The following is a 20,171-nucleotide window of genomic DNA, read 5'->3' on the forward strand; positions in this document are numbered from 1 at the left end:
TTTCTCTCTTTCCTTTCTTCATAAATGAAGGAATGACTTTTTTCCTTTTTATCTTCTCTTCATAAATTATTTGTGGCCTTCCTCGAGAAGTCTGACTATGGGCATCGAGCTTGTTTGGTTGGGGATTTGAGATTTTGGACTCTCTTTTTCTGCGCACAGTTTTCAATAAAAATTTTTTCAATCATTATTCTCATTTCTCTCTATTTCTCTCCACTCAAAATTTAAATTCCAAATACCAAAACGAACATGCCCAAATGTGTAGGGCTGACATGACTAATCCAAACAGTTTAATTCTAAAATAATTTTTTGGTTGGCTTTGCAAAAAATTAGCTCAATTGAATACCTGTAGGGTTTGTTTAATTAACAAGAAAAATATAATTGAAAGTGAAAATGATAGGAAGTAAAGTGAAAGAAAAAAAAAAGAAAATGTAACTTTTTTCTCACATCTGTTTAATTAGGATAAAAGTTTTGCAAGAAAATAAAATATTATTGTTTGAAAAGGAGGAAAGTTGCCCAAATTGAAAGAGAAAAGGTGGAGGGAAGAGGGAAGTTAGAGTAATTATTGTTAATTTTCTCGAGAAAATAAAATTTTCCTGCATATTTTGTGACAAAAAGTGAGGCAAGCTCTCAAGCTTTAGAGAGTTGTACGCAAAAGTTCACTTTCTAGGATATTCTTACTAAATGAACACAAAAAAAAATTAAGTTTTTTTTTTCTATTTCTTGCATTTTCTATCATTATCTCGCTAATCAAACAGACCCATAAATTGTTGATCAATCTTCAAAATTTTCATTAGATTTTTTTTTATCAATAGATAGAAGAGATCATCTATATCATGTATGAAGTATAAGTATAATTCTGAGACACTACATCAATTATGAGAGTTCATGAGATAATCAAACCCAATAACTCAACCAATACAAGAAATAAACCCATCGTAGGATAAAAAGAAAGAAAGAAAGGATCGGATCAAATTGAGCTTATTTACATTTATTCAGAATTCATCATCCTAAATTTTGAAAGAAACTTGGAAAATTGGATCAACCACTAATACGTATTCAATTGAGCTTATTTTTTAGAGGGCCACTTGAAAAATTATTTTAAAATTAATGAACAATTTAGCTTATTCGTGTAAAAGCCAAAAAAATGAGTTTCATATACCGTTGTACATTTTCGATACCCAATTTTTTCTGTACCCTAGCATTTTCATTCTTGAGTCGATGCTTTTCATCTATGGCAAAATCCACTTTGACCTCCTGTGGTTATCATTATGTGCGGATACTCCTCTCATGGTTCAAAACTGACCACATAACCTACCTGTGGTTTTGAAAATATGCGGATGGACCCCATGCCGTCATATTTCAAGTCAATCAAAAAATGAAAAGCTCATAGTCGAATCGATTTTGTTATAAAATTAAAATTTCAAATTTGAATTTACTAAAAATTAGATCACTGGGTTATTGATACCTGATTGAGATGATTTTTTATAGAGATATTCTATTCTTTATTTAATATATTATAAACGACTCAGATTACATTCTAGAGGCGTATGAGATACATCTCCGTTAATATGGATGAAAACCATGATGACAGAGGGTCTATCTGCACATTTTCAAAACCACAGATAGATTATGTGATTAGTTTTAAACCATGAGGGAGGTTTCTGCAAATGGCGATAACCACATGGGGTGAAAGTGGACTTTGCCCTTTCATCTATATAGTGGCGTGTTGTGGTTGACCTTCGCACAATCTTGAGAGAGAATTTATGGAGAGATGATCCAAATCCCAGATAAATACTCCTAAAAAAAAAGCCTATGCTCAAGTGGCTCCGAACCCAATTGGTAGTACACGTTAATTTTCAACGGGAGAACTGGAGCTCGAGTTTATGAAAAGACATCGAACCTCTTTTAATTGTTAACTTACTAATTTTTCATTCATCCCCCGCCGTTGTATACAATATTGACAAGAAAAAAAAAGTGGTGTGGTCAAGTGAAACCCAAGGTGAATCTCACATAATTTGGTGTATAACAAAATTGATTTGAACCGTTCAATTTACTTAGTAAAATACTCCCTCCGTCTCAATTTTCTTGTCCCAGTTCTATTATAACTGGATTAAAAAACTAGTTATATCTTTAAAGTGGTAATAAATTTTATATCCAATATGGATTTTGTTTGATAGATCTCGATTTGTTCTATAATTCAATGTTTTTGAAATCACCTAAAATATTATAAATTACAAGATATAATTAATTGAAAAGTGGCACGAATTCCAAAAAATGACAAGTAAATTGGGACGGAGAGAGTATTTTTTAAGGGTTTCAATAACAAATATGCATGATCAATTTGTTCAAATTTGGGTTTTTGAATTCACAGGAACAAAAAATCTAACTATTTAATCAAGCTTTTACCGATATTCAATTGAACTAATTTCATACAAGTCTAAATTTTATTATACAAAATGAACTGCTCAGATTATTTGTATGGTATCCAATGTGAATCTCACGTAATCCCGTGTACATTTGGTATTCATTTTAATGTACCCACAATGGAGAGTATTATACAGTGTTTTTGGAGTACCATCATGTAATACTCCGTGCAAGGACAGAACCAGAATTTTACCCTAGCAGTGGCGAAAAATATATTAAAAAAATAAAAAGATGCATTACAATATTAATCGTCATCGGCTTTAGAAAAAAATTAAAATAACATAATAAAAACTATAGTAAATAATGTTTCTCATTTGCACATGGAGTATGAAAAAAAACTAATTTTAATTTTGAGTATTGATAATGTCACTCCAACAACAACAACAATAACAACAACAGAACTCATGTAGTCCCCCAATCATTGGGGATATGAGCGGGGGAGGATTGGAGACAGACCTAATTTTTTACAATATGTACAAAGTGACTGAATCTCAGAATACCATTTAAACAGTAGCCCCCTATACTTGTTTTGTTGCAGAACCATGCCCTCAAATCAAAGCCAAATGGTATCAAAGAGGACAGACTTAAAGACCCAATTCAATTTATATACACGTTACCATACTTTCTTCATTGATAGTTTAGAGTATCGATATGCACAAAGATAATGCCACTCTTTAAATTTATAATGTCACTCTCCAGATCCCTATATAGATTTCTCAAATTGATAATCGCACTCCTTTTTGGAAGTAACATTGTAAATTTGGGAAGTGTCATTATAATTAAATTCCATTAATTTTTTAGGTTAAGTTATTTTAGGGTTAGAATTAATGTGTAATTTTTTTTCTCAATTACACATCATCATTTATATTATTTCACTTTGGCCCATTGAATTTAGTTTTAGAATACTTTTTTGGGTCTCCTTTTTTGAAAAAGAAGGAGAACATTTATGACTAGTATATAATAAAAAATAAGAAAAAAAAATCTAGTAGTGGCGAAACTATATAAGTTTGGGATAAATTTTTTTCACAAATATAATAATTGTGTTTTCTAAAATTCTTGTGGTGGTGGCCGTCGCCACTAGACCCCTCCTAGTCTCATTTTTTACTCCGTGGGTCTCTACAACCATGCATTCACTTGAGGTTTATACGAGTTATTATTCAATGCTCTGGGGCAATGAATAATTTTTTGGTTTATACACATTGGTCAGCTTTCAATAAATACGTGGTTGGTGGAGGCCAAGAGCAATTAATAATGGGATTTGATATGGTCCATGAACTCTATTCATTAATGAAAGGATCATGAACAGTCTATATAGTGGCGGCTCCAGAAAATATTTGGTAGGGTGTTCAAAAAAATCTTAATCCCCATTGACTCTGTTTAACAAGACTAAAATATTATAAGGCCTAACTACCTAAATGGTCCTTACAAAATACAAGTTGTGTCAATTTCGTCCCTGCAAAAAATTTTGTTTCAATTTCATTCTTACGTTTTTAGAATCAATTCAATGTTGTCCTTGCCGTCATATCCCTAACGGCAGAACCCCCTCCGCCCACCCCTACCTGGCCCACACACTTTTCCCCCCAAAACCCACCCATTTCGGATCGGACCCAAGTGGGCCCAAAGCCAAATTCCTCGGTCAGTTATTTACGAAATTACCTATTAGTAGAACCACCTCCTCTTTGGCTACTACATCACAATGCAAAATGAATTCTATAGTTTGCAAGAATACAGTTACAACTAATGACAAGCCAATTGAGCCAAAGCATGCCACTGTCATTCCATTAAAAACTAACATCCAAAAAGAATCAGTTATGCCTTACAAAAAGAACCAGTCAAGCATGTCTTAGAAAAACAACCATTCAAGCATGGCTTACAATGGTCCGGAAGTGGGTGGGTTTTGGGGGGAAAAGTGTGTAGGCCAGGTAGGGGTGGACGGAGGGGGTTCTGCCGTTAGGGATATGACGGCAAGGACAACATTGAATTGATTCTAAAAACGTAAGGATGAAATTGAAACAAAAAATTTTGCAGGGATGAAATTGACACAACTTGTATTTTGTAAGGACCATTTAGGTAGTTAAGCCATATTATAAACATGGGTTGCTAGGTGTTCAAATGTGAATTTTGTTTATAACTCAGGTGTCTGGGTCAGTTTACGCGAATCTCGATTAATCACGTTACTTAATTTCATCGCCAACTTTCAAAGAGCCCCATTAAAGCTGGAAAAAGTGTTCAAATCTGAGTTGATTTGTGACTCTCTCAAATTGACGAGTGTTCAAACTTTGTTTGGTTGAGTGTTCAAAGTAAGAATAAAATGAAAATACATGCTACCCAATGTACCCTAGAAAATTTCTAGGGTGTTCAAGTAATTACCCAAGCTCTAACGTGGAGCCGCCTCTACGTCTATAATTCTTTCGAGGACACTTTTATGGATAAAGTTAACAGAGTCTAACATTTTCCATTTATAATTTCTCCACGGTGGAGCTGTTGACTTTTTTTCGGAAAAAGCAAAGCAAGTGGTGAAGTGATTATTTTTATCAAAATTAAACTCGATTTATATATAAAAGAAAATACAGTACAATAAAACGGAAAATATAGGTGCGAAAGTACAGAAAATAACAAATAAAATAAAATACACCAAAAAAAAAATCATTCGAAACCAAGATGTCGAAGCCGAACCCATCAATCACACCCATAAAAAAGAGTTGGAGTGATCAAGTATGAACACAAAATAAACTCTCCTAAATGGACACTACCGTCGCCGCCGGAGTGGCCAAGTTACTATTGATGGATTGCCCTCCTTCTCGTTTTCTCCATGCTGCTTTCTTTTGGGGTTTTTTTCCACCGATACTGGAAAATTGTTGTGCGAAAGTACTATTCCCCCTCCCTCATTTGCTTACTTTTTTTTTATTTTAATACTCCTATGTCCCAAAATATTTGTCTAATTAAAGATGTACTCTATTGATTAAAATAAGTACTTAGAATAGGTTTGAATTAAAAAGTTAGGTAATTTATTTTTGTCATTATTCAATTTTTTTTTGTATTTATTTTGCGTTAAATTTTTGTGACTTATTAATTCGTCTCGTCGAGAGGAATTGAAAAAGTAAAAAAATATGATAAAAATTCATAATTTTTTGAATAAAGACAAAAATAAGTAAAAAAGGTAACTTTTTTTTTTACTTTTTTTTCTTTTTTAAAAAATTATGAGTTTTGACCAAAATTTTAAACTTTTCCATTTCCTCTTGCCAAGACAAATCAACAAGTCACAAAAAGTTTGACGCAAAACTAAAAAAATACAAATTTTTTTTAAATAAAGACAAAAAATAAGTTACTATTTGACTTAAAAACTAAATCCACCTTATTTTTTAAAATAAAAATAATGTATTGTGAATGAATGACTTGTCTCGTAAAACGAAAAATAAATACTTAAAAGATAAGAAACACAATAGGACCCAGGCCTATAAGTTAAGTTCCACAAGTGTCCCTTATACCCTTTGACCCAGTTCGTTTTGAAAATTTGAATTTAAATTTGTAGATAGTAAGTGTAGATAAAAATAAAATAATGATTGAAAATAGAGGTAACGATTCTTCGTTCTCTCCGATATAAGGAATAATGCCTCAAGCATAGGGCTTAATACATCATTTGAAGCATAATAATCCGGAAGACCGGGATTGTACCCGCGGAAATAATTAATACGGCTTGATTGGATTTGCAGATGCAAGCAAAGACTTTCAGCTTTTAGGCGACCAACTTTGTTTTACTTTGCGGTGGAAATAAAAAAAAGCTAAATTAAAATCGAATAAACTAATATAAAAAACAGGTTAGGTTTAGGAATAAATTAACACCCACGACTCAAGTCTAATTACATTTATCACCAAAATACACGATTTAAGATACTCAACCAAGATTCTTAACCCGGAAGATAGAATGATTCGATTACCAAGCTAGCTCTAGAATTTATTTAGCAAATGCCACGTGCGACAGAGTTTCAAGCATCATATGTGGTAAGTAAGCGATGCTCTTACCTACACATAATCAAAGAGGTTAACACTTTAGCAATTTGACAAACAAATCCGAACCCCACATCAATTTTCGAACCAAAGATTCAAACTTTATGGTGAAAAACGCAATTTTAATCGAGCCATGAGGTGCTAATTACCCCATGACCTAACTTTGAAAAACTACTCACATATATCTATAGAGATAAAAGCAAACAAAAATCTACTTAGCATATTTGAAATAACAACACTTGAATAAAGTTAGATCAAACGATAAATCGGAGGAAAAGCTGCAACTTTAATAAAGACAACAATAGCAAAACTAAACTAATTAAGACAGAAAATTAAATATGAAGTGCTGAAAATGAAAAATAGTGAAGAACAATTCAAAAAGCAAGTAAATCATATTCTGTATCTAAAAATGGGTACATTTCTGTTCAAAATGTACAAAGGTGACATAATGGGGTATTTATATTCCCCAAGGTTTGCGCACAGAATATCCCAAAAGATACTCTGAAGATTCTGCTCTGAAGGCCCCCTGTATCGATATAATGGATTAGGTGGTACCGGTACCGAGCTTGATAACTGCTGTCGTTGAGGTTCTGCTAATGCACTCGATACCGATAAAAGAAACACAATAGGTACCGATACCGAGCTCTTTAGGTCCAGCTTCAACTTCACAGCTCCCATCAACTTTCACAGCACCCAATAGCCTGCACAGCATCTTATTTTCATTCTCTAAACTTAAGTAAATATTATATTTTAAACCTTTCTTTTACCTTTTCTTAATAAATTAAAATAAAGAAGTACTCCCCATTTGGAAACAATGACATTACCAGAATTTTGATATTTCAATCTAATCAAAATGTTGACCCCCAGCTTTTAGTGTAAAATAGAAAACAACACATTTTTCTATCAAAGAAATGGCTCAAAACATGACCTTGTTCTTCGAATAAAACCTTGCAAATTTGAAGTTACTCTTAGAAAAATTCAAGGATCAATTACCGCCATTTTTTTTATCTCGAAAATCGATATTTTTTCGAAAAATGATTTTTTCATACTTAGACAGATTTTCAAGGGCCGACATGGTCTTCATTGGTTCCTTGGGTACTTGGACGCACTCAGGTCATCCATGACGTCAAAACATGCCTTATTCACATGATTTACCTAAAAATACTAAAAACATATTTTACGTGCAATATCAAATAAAAATGACTAATTTAACGACGAAATTAAACTAAACTAGAGATCTAGTGCACCCTATTTGGCAATATCGGGTGCTTATCAAATAATTAGAGAGAAATAAAGAGAAAAAGGCTTTGTTCGGTTTGTATTTTGGTTTTGGTTTTGGTTTTGGATAATGATTGTGGAGAGACATAGGAGTAATAATTAAGAGATAGGGGTAATGATTGGAGACATATAGAGAGAAAAAGTTAAAGTAATAATTGAAAATAAGGTAATGATTAGGGAGAAATATGAGTAATGATTGAAAACAAAAATAAAAGTAAAAGTTAAAAAGGAAACCGAACAAAGGCAAAATGAGAGTATTGATTGAAAATAGAAGCAATGAGTGGAGAGAGAAAAATATAATAATGATTAGAATTCATAATCCAAAACCCTCAATCGAACGTCTTTCTGTTTTAAAAAAAGAAAATGATTTTGCCACTTATTTTCTTGTTAACGCCACTCCCCTGCAAGTGTATTTTTGGTGTAAAAATACACCTGTTAAAAAATGACATTAACAAAAAAAAGAATGACAAAATCAACAACCTTAAAAAATCATGTATCCGATAAGTGCACCCTCATTAAATTTAAAAAAAGTGAGGTATTTTTGGAATCCTAAAAACTTTTTGATAGAAGTAATCATTGTGTTCCTCGAATAAATTGGAATATCAAAATTAGATAAATAAATTGAAATTGAGGGAGTATTCATGTTTATTATTATTATTTTAATGAAATACTCCAACGAGTTTTGCTACAATAACATATAAACACACACGTGGGGTGTTTCCGGTAACAATTTGAGAAAAAAACATAGGCATTTTTACCATGTCGATCACACTAATCAACAAATTTTTACATTTTATCATCTCGTTCCCACTAACTAACAACTGGATAACTTCTTTCTCAACTAGTTTTTCACTTACATACTCATCTACTACTCCCTTCGTCCCCTTATTATAGTTCAGAATTTTATTTTGAGTTGTTCCTTAATAAGTGTCTATTTGATAAAGTTAGTGGGTAAAAGTTGATACATTGTCTATTTTGTCCCTAAAAGTAGATTCTATTTTGAAAAGTTAGTGAGTAAAAAGTGTAATGATGATGGGTAAGTAGAGAAAGTGGAGGAAAAAGTTGATGTGAAAGGTATAATGATGATATTTTTTTTAATAAGTTGGAATTACGAAGTATGACATTTAAAAAGGGACGAAAGGAGTATAACTTATTCAAAAATTTTATCACAATGCTGTGTTTGGTTTGTATTTTAAAATTTTTTTTGAAAAATAGTAAGGGCAATAAGTGGAGAGAAATAGAGAAAGAAATATTAGAAGTATGAGGAATTTAGAGAGAATCTAGGAAAATTTTTTTGAAAAATTCTTTTCAACTAGCAAAGAGAACAAAACATATTTACTTTCAGAAACACGTCTCATTCACATTATTTATGAGTTCACACACTTCGATGTGTAGTGGCTCACATGTAATGTGAGTGAGACTCCGTTCCAGAAAGCTTCTTAAAAAATAAGCAGCTTATTTTACATTTTTAAATTCAAAAATAATTTTTTAATTTTTTTTACATCGTATAAAAAATCTCGATGAGATCTTTCAAATAAGATCCATATTGTATATTTTTAAATTTCAATAAATTCGTAATTTTTAAATTTAAAATTACCTTTTTAAATAATAAGGAATTGTTTTGCGTTTTGAAAAGTATGCATAAAAGTGTTTGGGCTAGGTTTTAGAATTATTGATACTCCTCCCCCATCATTCCATCACTGCCCATTTAAGGACTGTATCACCTGAAAAAGCTCTACACAAAGTGGAGCCTGTCTAATCTATGTCTATTGAAACACCCATCTGATCCCCCTTCTCTGAACCGACCAGAGCTCGATGGAGGACGACGGCGACCGGAGAAACTCTCCACCGCTGCCTTCCACCTACGTGACCCTGGTCCAACTCCAGCAGCGATGGCTCCAAGAGAAACAGCGAAAGCAGAAAGAGGAAGAGGAGAGGGAAGAACAAGAGCGCAAACAGAGGATGCAGAAAGAACAAGAAGATGAGGAAAAACGAAAGCGCCAAGAAGAAGAAGAACATCAACGAAAACAAAAACAAGCGAACCTCCAGAAAAGACCAGTCCAGTCGACCGCTACTTTCCATCGGCGAGATCATCGCCCGCCTTTGAAAAGTTCCGCGCAGTTTAGGGCGGTTGGGGTTAGCGATGGGGAATCAAAAAGGACCGATGATTTGAAGCAGAAGAAGGAGGGGTATAATGAGGGGAAGAATTGGAAAATGAAGGGAAAACCTAGGGCGGAGGAAGACCTAAGTGGAGGTAAGGAACAGTTGCTGCCTGAAGAAAAGGAGAATGTAGTGGATAAAATTCATGTGGTTTCTACTGAAAGAGACTACTCTGAAAAGGAAAGGGTTACACGTAAATGCAAGAAATTGAGGAATAATAAGAGGGGGAAAGCTAGGGTAGAGGAAGACGTAGCCATTGGTAGGGAACGCTTGTCGTTAGAAAAGGAGGTTGAGCCTGCTGAGAATGATGTTGTTCCAGTGGTTTCAACTGAAAGAAGGTGTGAAAAGGAAATTGTGGGGAAATGTGAGGAGGGGGTTTCATCCAGTAGATGGAAAAGAGGGAATGGGAATTATCGCAGGGGTGTGAAAAATAAGGGGAATAATAAGAGGGTAGAGGAAGAAGACCTGATAAACATTGGTAGGGAGGAGATGTTGTCAAAAAAGGAGGTTGAAGCTGAGAATGTTGCGGCGGTGGTTTCAACCGAACGAGAGGGTGGTGGATTAGAGGAGGGGAATGGGAAGAATTTGGTGGTGAATGGTAGTAGGGTTTGGCAGGAGAGAGTGGGGGGTACGGTGGTGGATCGGCCGGAGAGAGTTTTGGGCAAGTTTGGGGGTCTTTCGGTGAGAGGAGGAGGGTATGGGAGAAATGCCGGGAATGTGAATGGCGCTCCGAGGAGGTACGGGCGGGATTATGGGAGGGGTAATAGCCGGAGACTGCAGAGGCCGAGGGATTCGAACTTGGTGTGGGTTAGAAAGGAGGAAGGGGACACTTCAGATGCCAATGTTGCCGAAGTTTGAAGCTCGGGTAATGCGGAATTTGTCGTTCTTTCAATGTGTTTTCTATTTGGGTAATGTTTATCTTTGGTGACGTAACGCGGGTACTGTTATTGTTGACAATCGCTTTGTAGTGTAGTCAAGTTGTGTAACTATTATTAACATTGCGAATGAATAATGTGTTGGACAGTGTAGTGAAATTTAGTGGTTGTTTCCCCGGATGAAAGAGCTGAAAAGAGATTATGGTATCATGCAAAATGTCTAAAACTAGTTGAGGAAAACAGAAGATTCAGAAAAAGTTCTTTTGCGGGGCAGCTGATGGAAGCTTTGTATTGAGGTAGTTGTATTCATAGGGAAAAGATTATCGTGTTGTATGACATTTTTAGCCTGTACTTATCTTGGGGGCGTATTGTGGCAATGACATTATGCTTTTAGTTGCCCTTGATGTTGTTACAAATTATTAGTTTTGATTAAATACAGTATACTGGTTTGGAGTAAACAATTGCTTAGTAATCAGCGCCAATTACCTGCTAATGCTTCAAACTACTTACTTTTTCTGCTGTTGATGTTACGTTTCACCAACTACAATAAGATGTGTGCTACACTAATTTGAAGCATTCGTGAATCATGGGGTTATGCGATACTGAATTCGATAAGAGTTATTTCACATTTTAAGAATTGAACTATGCATTCTAAAGAACTGGATTCATGATGTCGGTTTTACATTTCTCTACAGAATTTCAAGCCTCAAAATGTAAGTCTAATACAGAGTAACTTATCAGTGTTGTGGATACATCAGATGGTCTTTAGGAGTTTTCTTCAAAGAAACTCATGAACGGAGAAATCTAACATTCAAGTATGTTATGTTTCGTTCTGTGTAACCTATGCGAATTCCATGACAACAATGGCCCTCTTGTAGCCAAAAGGTGGCCGCAAATGTTATGAATCGTGTCCTGTGTCCTGCACAGCTTAGGTGTATTTTCAGGCTATTGAGTTATGTAAATTTTGCACGTGCTGAAATGTGAAACAACAGGAGAAAGAAGCAAGAAATGATACAGTTGTAGGTCTAATAAAATAGGTAATGTAAGTTATACTTCAAGCTGGGCCAAAGGGTGCATACACCATCCATTGTTAATGTGGTGTACCAATAGAGCCTGCCTTTTCTTGTTCCACATCCCCAAACCCTGTCATTCTACGTACCAGTGACTCCTAATCCATATTCACCCTCAGTGGTTTGTGCTCACTGTGCTTGGGAGTAGATTCAAGTATACCCTTCTGGGATATGGTAGGACAATGGACACCTTATCCTTCTGGGATATGGTAGGATATTGGACATCTTATTGATCTAATAATTTTTGCTTTACATGTCATTCAAATAAATTAGTGTAAAGCAGATATTGTTGTTCATGCTTTCTCTCTCGCCTTCAGTGTGTAATTGTCGACGGCAAGAACTGTTCTAAAAGAAATGAGGACAGGTTTACCGCTTCTGGAATTCTACCAGGTTGATTAATAGTGTACCCTATAAGTTCAGCTTCTTTAGTCAGTAGTACATTGCATCCACTCTGATTGATTTATGCTCCATTGATTTGGGCCATTTGGCACAAATGTGGAGGAAATGTGTCTGGATCTATTCTCGTCTTTCCATGCATTGTGTTGATACTGTATTTTGTTAAACTCCTCTTTGTTGAACATGCTGTCTCATCTTTGTATCTAAAGTGGAATAGGTTGGTATTCAGGTGTGCTGACGAAGGCTGGAGAAGCTAGGAGAAACCAGTACAGATGAGGCCCGAGGAAACCAGTTTTTGCAGAAAGGATTTCTTGTACATTTATCTATCACTATTTCTGATGACTTCCATCGAGTTTCCTTTCGAAAATGGTTGATTGGAACAGAGATGTTAGTTGGGTGCCATGCAGAAAGGATTTTTTGTACGTTTATCTATCACTATTTCTGATGACTTCCATTGAGTTTCCTTTTGAAAATGGTGGATTGGAACAGAGATGTTAGTTGCGTGCCATTGGCAATGAGAATTGTAGAGAATTGACTTATGGGAATTGTACCATTATGCTCTACAGCTCAAAATTTATCTGTTGTGTCCATTTTGTTACCTTAATCTGTGGCATATAGTTTTGTGATGATATTAACTTGAACTTTCCTTGGTACCTATTGTCCTGGTTGATGTTTGCGCAGATTGAAACACACAACAGACACCGGCAGCTAATTTGTACAAAAGCCGTATGAAAAAGGATAAATTGATATCTTTCTTTGTCTCTGCTGTGATCTCAATATGATCTTCGGGGCATTGTTTCAATTGCAGATTATGTGTCTACGCTGCAAAAATGTCAGCCGGATAATATTTTGTTAGCTTTATAGAGCGTAAGGTCAATGTTGATAATGTTTCTTTTATCTTGGCCTTTGATACCTCAAAATTGTTGGGAAGTGTTGCCCAATCAGTTCTATGCTCTTACAGAAGTGTTTGAGCTTGGCAGAAGAAAGATGGCTGCATGGAATAAAGGATGATATTTTATACATTTTATTTCATACCATGTTAGTAGAATTGTGGGTTAGGTAACTGATAGAGCTTACCGTTGAGAAATTTATCCGTTTATTTTGTGTATTTGGCCTTGTAAAAGAAATCAGAGTGGTCGACCCGGATGTGATGATCATCCTATCTGGGCGTGTCCAGAAGAGCCCTTGCCCGCCAGGAGCCGGGCAAGATGGTGGATAATTTTATCTGGTTTTGTTTTCACCTCGTTCTACTTGGTGGAGTGATCACTTGTTTTGGTTTTTTATTGTGGGCTATTTCCATTGAGGCAAAATTATTCCATTTATTTGCACCTTTTTAGGGGCTTTCCTTCCAACAATGTGGGAGATATAACGTGATGTTTATTTGAACTGTTTTGCTGTTGGTTGAATTCTAATCTGGCGTGTTTCTGGATTTAGTTTACTGGTGAAATGTGATGGCATTTTACCCATCTACCTTTTGTGTCTGTTCATCTGGTTCTTTTTTCCATACCCAGGGCATATAAACATTGTGTATTTAAATTGATGTGTACATAAAGGTATACGTGTATATATCTGCTTTGAACTTGTTATGATATAAGAGAAAGAAATAATATTGGATTGAATTGTGTTTTGTACAAATGAGAGGGCTCATATATATAGTGTGAGCCATGATACAATAAAGGAAAATACAATCACAATCTCAATCACAATCTCAATCACAATCACAATCATATAAAATTAGTATCATATAAAATCATAATAATATATGATTTGATAATATATGATTTGATCATATGATCTAGAATATTCTAACATCCCCTCTCAAACTCAAGGTGGTAAAGTAGAGACCAACTTGAGTTTGGAAACTAAGTCATGAAAACGCCCAGGAGGGTGCGCCTTGGTGAAAATGTCAGCAGTCTGATCAGATGACGATACTGATAGAAGATGAAGAGTGCTGCTAGCAACATGTTGACGCACAAAGTGACAGTCAATCTCGATGTGCTTGGTGCGAACATGAAAGACATCATTGCGAGCAATTTGGATGGCACTCTGGTTGTCACAACAAAGGGTAGTACCAGTGGAATGGTGAACACCCATATCGGTACAACCATAGGAGTTCTTGGGTGGTATCTGCCAAAGCATGGTATTCGGCTTCAGTACTTGATCGGGAAACAACAGTTTGTTTCTTACTGCGCCAAGAGATGAGGGAATCACCAAGAAAGAAACAATAGCCTGTGATAGAATGACGATCGGTAGGATCTCCAGCCCAATCTGCATCAGAGTAAGCTCGCAGCTCTAAAGATGAATGAGCAGCGTAGTGGAGACCATAAAACAAAGTCCCTTAGACATAGCGAAGAATACTAAGTACAGCATCGTAGTGGGTCGTTCATGGGGATGATAAAAATTGGCTAACAAGATGAACAGCATAAGCTATGTCCGGTCGAGTAACTGTGAGATAAACAAGACTGCCAACCAATTGACGATTTAGGGTGGCATCCGAAAGTAGAGTACCATCTAGAGGAGTAAGGCGAACATTGGGCTCCAGAGGATTTGAGGCAGTCTCGCAATCAGTGAGGCCAACACGAGAGAGAAGGTCAGAGGCATATTTGAGTCAGAGGGATCCGAAGAGATTTCAAGGCCCAAAAAGTAGCTTAGAAGACCCAAATCCTTCATTTCGAAATGCTGGCTGAGGAGATTCTTGAGTTCAGTGATACCAATACTATCATCCCCTTATCATGTCATCAACGTATAGGAGAAGGAAAACGGTACCATGCTTAGATTTGCGAATAAACAAGGCAGAATCATGTAGACTAGATGAAAATCCGAATGTCTGAATTGTAGTGCTGAACTTGGCGAACCATGCTCGAGGAGCTTGTTTGAGGCCATAGAGGGCACGACGAAGCTTACAGACCTTGTTTGGAGGATGAGTGTACCCAGGAGGGGGCTTCATATACACTTCCTCAACAAGATCACCATTGAGAAAGGCATTTTTGACATCCATCTGATAAAGTTGCCATTTATGGACAGCAGCAACGGCAATTAGACTCCGAACAGAGGTAAGACGAGCAACTGGAGTGAAAGTCTCCTCATAGTCAATGCCATATTCTTGGTTAAACCCCTTTGCCACCAAGCAGGCTTTGTACCGTTCAACAGAGCCATCAGAGCGGGTCTTAATTTTGTACACCCATTTGGAGCCAATGGGAGTTTTGCCTGGGGGAAGATCAACCAAATCCCATGTTTGAGTATTAGTCAGAGCCTGCAGCTCGTCTGTCACTAGCTTCACGATAAGAGTGTGGTTCATAATGTGAAAGGATAGTGGAAAAACAATGGTAATCATGAAGATGAATAGGTATTTCCCTTACCCTATCAGAACGATGGAGAGGTGGAGGAACAGTGACATCATTATTAGGAGATGACTCGGAAGGCTCCGGGAGGGAGGAGCCAGAAGATGCAGGTGCAGAATCAGGAGGCAGAACAGAGGCATCTGGGATAGGCTACGGAGAAGACGTGTGGAAAGAACTTGTATCAAGCTCATCAGGGAATAACTCAATGGACGAGTCAGTAAAAAAAGAGGTGATGTCAGTGGTGCGTAAGTGAAATTTAGAGAGAGAAGAAAAGGTTTTGTGTTCCCAAAAAATAACATGACGGTGTTGGAATATTTTTAATAAAATAAATGTTAAATATTAATTCCTCTATTATCATCCTCATTATTCTTTTGTTACACAATTATGTTTATATTAAACCAAAATCGGTTACAAGATTTAAGGGAATTTATGATTGTTATTATGTCTATTAATATCTATTACATCTATATATATATGGGTACTCCATACAAGTGTGATGGTTGTGAAAAATAGAGAAAGTATATGGAGAGTATACACAAAAATGAAAGAGAGTTTCAGAATATTCATAAACTATTTTCTATAGAATTGGGCAACTCGGTTCGTGACTCGTTCAAACCTCTCGGTGGTCGTGAACATCGGATGAGGAATGCTTGTGAGCTCTTGGGTTTAATCTTGGGGCTAGTACACTCCGGTAGAACCTTCACGAGGGGAGGAATATTAGCCTTAAGACAGTGACTACACGACTCTCATTCTCACAGGCAACATCTTTCCTACTTTCATTACTTGTATATTCTCTTGTATCTACTTGTTGAGTTTTTTATGTTTATGTGTATTTATATAATTCATGTGATAAATAAATATTTGTGAATATAAATCCAAACAGACGGGATATGCGAAGATGACGAGAAATGGGATCCCAACAACGATAACCTTTATGTTCAATTCCATAACCTATGAAACAACAAAGACGTGCTCTAGGCTCTAACTTGGTATGTTCACGAGGTTGAAGTAACACAAAGCATGCAAATCCGAAAACTCGAAGATGGTCATAATTGGAAGAGATACCATACAACCGTTCATAAGGCATCCTGAAATCTACCAAATTGTAGACTGATAGAGGTGACCGAAGTGTTGCGGATCCAAGTAATAATCTGATGATTCTTGCTGTTCCATTCTTCCAATCGTTCGCCATATTTGTCTTGGGATTCAGTAGCACCTCGGGTGGGTTTAATGACTTCACCAGTAATTAGACGCCAGAGTTTCTTGCCTTTGAGAAAGCTGGACATAGCTTGAGCCCAAAGGACAAAGTTTGTGCCATCGAGAGCGGCGGAAATGGGTTGAGATGCGTCAGAACGGTCCATGGAAAATAACTGACTGGTACGTGATTTCGGAAGGAAAAAGAAAACAGATTTGTAATTATGGAGTTGGAAACTGGAATTCTGGTTTGGAAAAGTTTGCTTGGGATTCAAACTTTGAAAGTGGGCTTCGGCAGTTTATGGTTCGAAATAGCGGTGGGATTGGTTTTGGCAGATTTCGGTGGAGGGCAGTATGATGATGGTGCTTGGATGATAATGTATGGTACTGAAATGGATGGCAGGATATGATTAAATGAATGGCAGTATTGTCTTGGCTTGGAACTTGTAAAAGCGAGGTAGGAAACGTGGATTTTAACGGTGGAAGAAAAAAGAATGATACTGAAGGATGAAGAGAAGGACAACGGTGGGAAGCTAAGTTTACAACCGTAGCTCTGATACCATGTTATGATATAAGAGAAAGAAATAATATTGTATTAAATTGTGTTCTGTACATATGAGAGGGCTCATATATATAGTGTGAGCCATGATACAATAAAGGAAAATACAATCACAATCACAATCATATAAAATCAGTATCATATAAAATCATAATAATATATGATTTGATAATATATGATTTGATCATATGATCTAGAATATTCTAACAGGACTCATTCAGAGCTAAGCTCTTCCTCAAGCGTCACAATAAATATCACTATAAACATAGGATTGGGACTAGGGAATACACCTCAATAAAAATTTTGTGATCTTTCTAGTCAACCTACATTTTCGTTGTTACCCATTGAAACTTCTTCATGGGATCTCCAATGAAAAAGGTTGGATGTCCATTGTGATGACTAATTTTTAGGCTTCAGTTCCAAACCCCTCGATGATTTTGCGATTAGTCTGCACACAAATCTCTTGTATGCATATAGCATTTTACTTTTCCTTTCTAGCATGCCAATTTTCCGAGGAACTCATAATTTTAAGGACTCATCAAGCAAACATATTGTCCTTATATTTCTAACCGAGGCAGCACGTAAATTTTGGATCTATAGAATTTATCCAATTCTTTCAATGAAAGTAACATCGATTCGAGGCAATGTAAAAAATGGACAAACGATCCAGTTTTTTCACTGAAAGCAACATCGATTCGAGGCAACAATTATTCTTTAGATCTAGTTTATAAAATTTGATCCATCTTAAACTAAGGCAACATCGAACCCAAATATGATAATGTCAAACGAGGCAACAAATATTTTAGGATGATGGACTCATCAAATGATGAATCGGACCTTTCAATGAACTGGGCCTTTATTTTGAACCGAAGCAACATACGGAGTATATTTTAGACCCATCATATAAACTTGGTCTAATACCATTCCAACGCTTTTTTGTCTTCTACTAGGAACTACATATAGTGGCCAGTAGTCTCGCTAACCTACTAGGAACCACTTCCATTGTTTACTCACATCAAACTTCCCGCGTTCATTTAGGGTCTTATAAATCATCGTTTCGCCTTATGTGGCCAGTGGTCTAAACCCCCACTAGGGAACCATTTATATTTTTTCCGATCTCATAAAATCGAAACCACTTATATTTTTTCCAATCTCATAAAATCGAAATGCATACTTTCAAAGTTCTTCTTTCATTGTGATCAATAGTCTTTATACCTACTAGAAATCACTATTTTTTTTCACATAACTAGTATTCTAAACACCTATTAACCATCGTGTGTTTTTCTTATGTGGTAAGTAGTAGTGAACCACTTCTTTTTTTCCCGTCGTACAATGCCAATAGTCTTTTTACTGCTAGGAGCCTTGACAATGATTACACAATGCCTTCAAGAACAAAAGCTTTCTTTGTCTTTCTTGAACTCCCACATTTTAGCAAATTTTCTCAAATCATCATAATAGAAGGAGAATAACACCCATGTTCCAAACACTCGTAGAACAAAAAACAGATTTTTAAAATTTCAGAACCCCACATCGATATTCAATCCAAATAAAAAAAAAATTTAAATGGGGAATGAATTTCAATGCTGTAACAATGAGTACGTATGACATGCTAGATCAAAATAGTATATCTGACGAGGCCCCATTCCAGAAACATTCTTAAAAAATAAGCAGCAGCTTATTTCAGATTTTCAAATTCAAAAATAATGTAAATGAAAATTAATTTTTCAATTTTTTTTTGCATCGTATAAAAGATCTCATCGAGATCTTTCAAATAAGATCCATATTGCATATTTTTAGATTTTAATAAGCTCATAATTTTTTAGCTTGAAATTGCCTTCTTAAAAAATAAGAAATTTTTTTGGTTCTAGAACAGAGACGAAGACTAATCTCCATTAAACCTCCTTTGAGATTTAATGGGCAAAAACATGTACCCCACTAGCCAATCAGTAACCATTATTGGCAGAAATGGGTTAATGCGTATTTGCTACAAATTAATTAACAAAAATGAGCATTAAAATCTATTTTAAAAAAACTATTTTTGCCTTTCCCATCAAACATGAAACTGCTCTACTTGATTGTAGCTTAATGCATCAATATTTTTGGTTTTCACCCGCTTATATAGTACTGGACCATTAACCTTTGTAACCGACGGACTACTACCAATTGTAGTAGCTATTGGACAGCATACCAGCTAGGGACCGTACCACTTCTAGTGAAGTTAGTTCCTCATCTCCCTCTCCTCAGTGGTGACCAGGGTTAGAGTCTCACGGGAGGCGGATCCCGTGTGCTAACTCTAACACCCCTACTAACCCCTGCTGATGTATACAATGTTGACACACACAAAAAAAAAAAAAAAGTGTCCTATTTCATTTACTTCCCTTACTAATTTTGTGACGGCTTCTGCTAAACCATTTTGTCTTGAGTTAGTGATTAATTGGGAAAGATTGAATGGGGATTGTAGGTGTTATGAATGAGAGTAAGTGCCATGGGGGGTTACACCGGAGGAAAATGGGGATACGAGGAATATACAAGAAGAATGGGTATGAGCGGAACAGGCCCCGGTAGGGTAATGATTACAAAGTTGTAACTGCAGATTCAAGTTGATACTCTGCCAATAATTTTGCCATATCAACAAATCATTAACACTTTATTAAAAAAAATGTGATATCTTACATGGTTATTAGTACATAGTTTCTGTAACTGCCAAATTCCTATTTATATTTCCCACAGCATTGAGTAACAAGCGAATCACAAAGTTGGCTTTTAGTTCTTATTCCCCAGTAAGCATATCTGTGCTCCAGGAATGTCTACAGGTGATTGTGGCAATGGCGGCTGCGAGTGTGGCTGCTGTTGCGTCCACAATACG

The 20,171-nt window shown here is 35.9% G+C and overlaps 1 protein-coding gene and 1 non-coding gene across 5 annotated transcripts; one reads left to right on the forward strand and one right to left on the reverse strand.

Moving 5' to 3' along the window:
* Positions 1-2,949: 2,949 nt before the first annotated feature.
* LOC131331638 (small nucleolar RNA snoR100) lies at positions 2,950-3,057 on the reverse strand. Its single transcript, XR_009201447.1, has one exon. It is a non-coding gene; the product is annotated as a small nucleolar RNA snoR100 (small nucleolar RNA).
* A 6,329-nt stretch (positions 3,058-9,386) lies between these two features.
* LOC131329815 (vicilin-like seed storage protein At2g18540) lies at positions 9,387-12,784 on the forward strand. 4 transcript variants are annotated; one of them, XR_009200861.1, is made up of 3 exons: positions 9,387-10,735; positions 10,895-11,041; positions 12,441-12,784. XR_009200861.1 is itself a non-coding variant. In XM_058363192.1 (2 exons), the coding sequence occupies exon 1, from the start codon at positions 9,526-9,528 to the stop codon at positions 10,726-10,728; it is 1,203 nt and encodes a 400-aa protein (XP_058219175.1). In that variant the 5' UTR covers positions 9,387-9,525; the 3' UTR covers positions 10,729-10,735; positions 12,421-12,784. The 4 variants fall into 4 exon arrangements, 2 of the variants coding, with proteins under 2 accessions (XP_058219175.1, XP_058219174.1); XR_009200860.1 differs by having other exon boundaries at positions 9,387-11,041; XM_058363192.1 differs by lacking the exon at positions 10,895-11,041 and having other exon boundaries at positions 12,421-12,784.
* Positions 12,785-20,171: the final 7,387 nt, after the last annotated feature.

Source organism: Rhododendron vialii, chromosome 6a (genome assembly GCF_030253575.1).
Source record: "Rhododendron vialii isolate Sample 1 chromosome 6a, ASM3025357v1".
Lineage (NCBI taxonomy): Eukaryota > Viridiplantae > Streptophyta > Magnoliopsida > Ericales > Ericaceae > Rhododendron > Rhododendron vialii.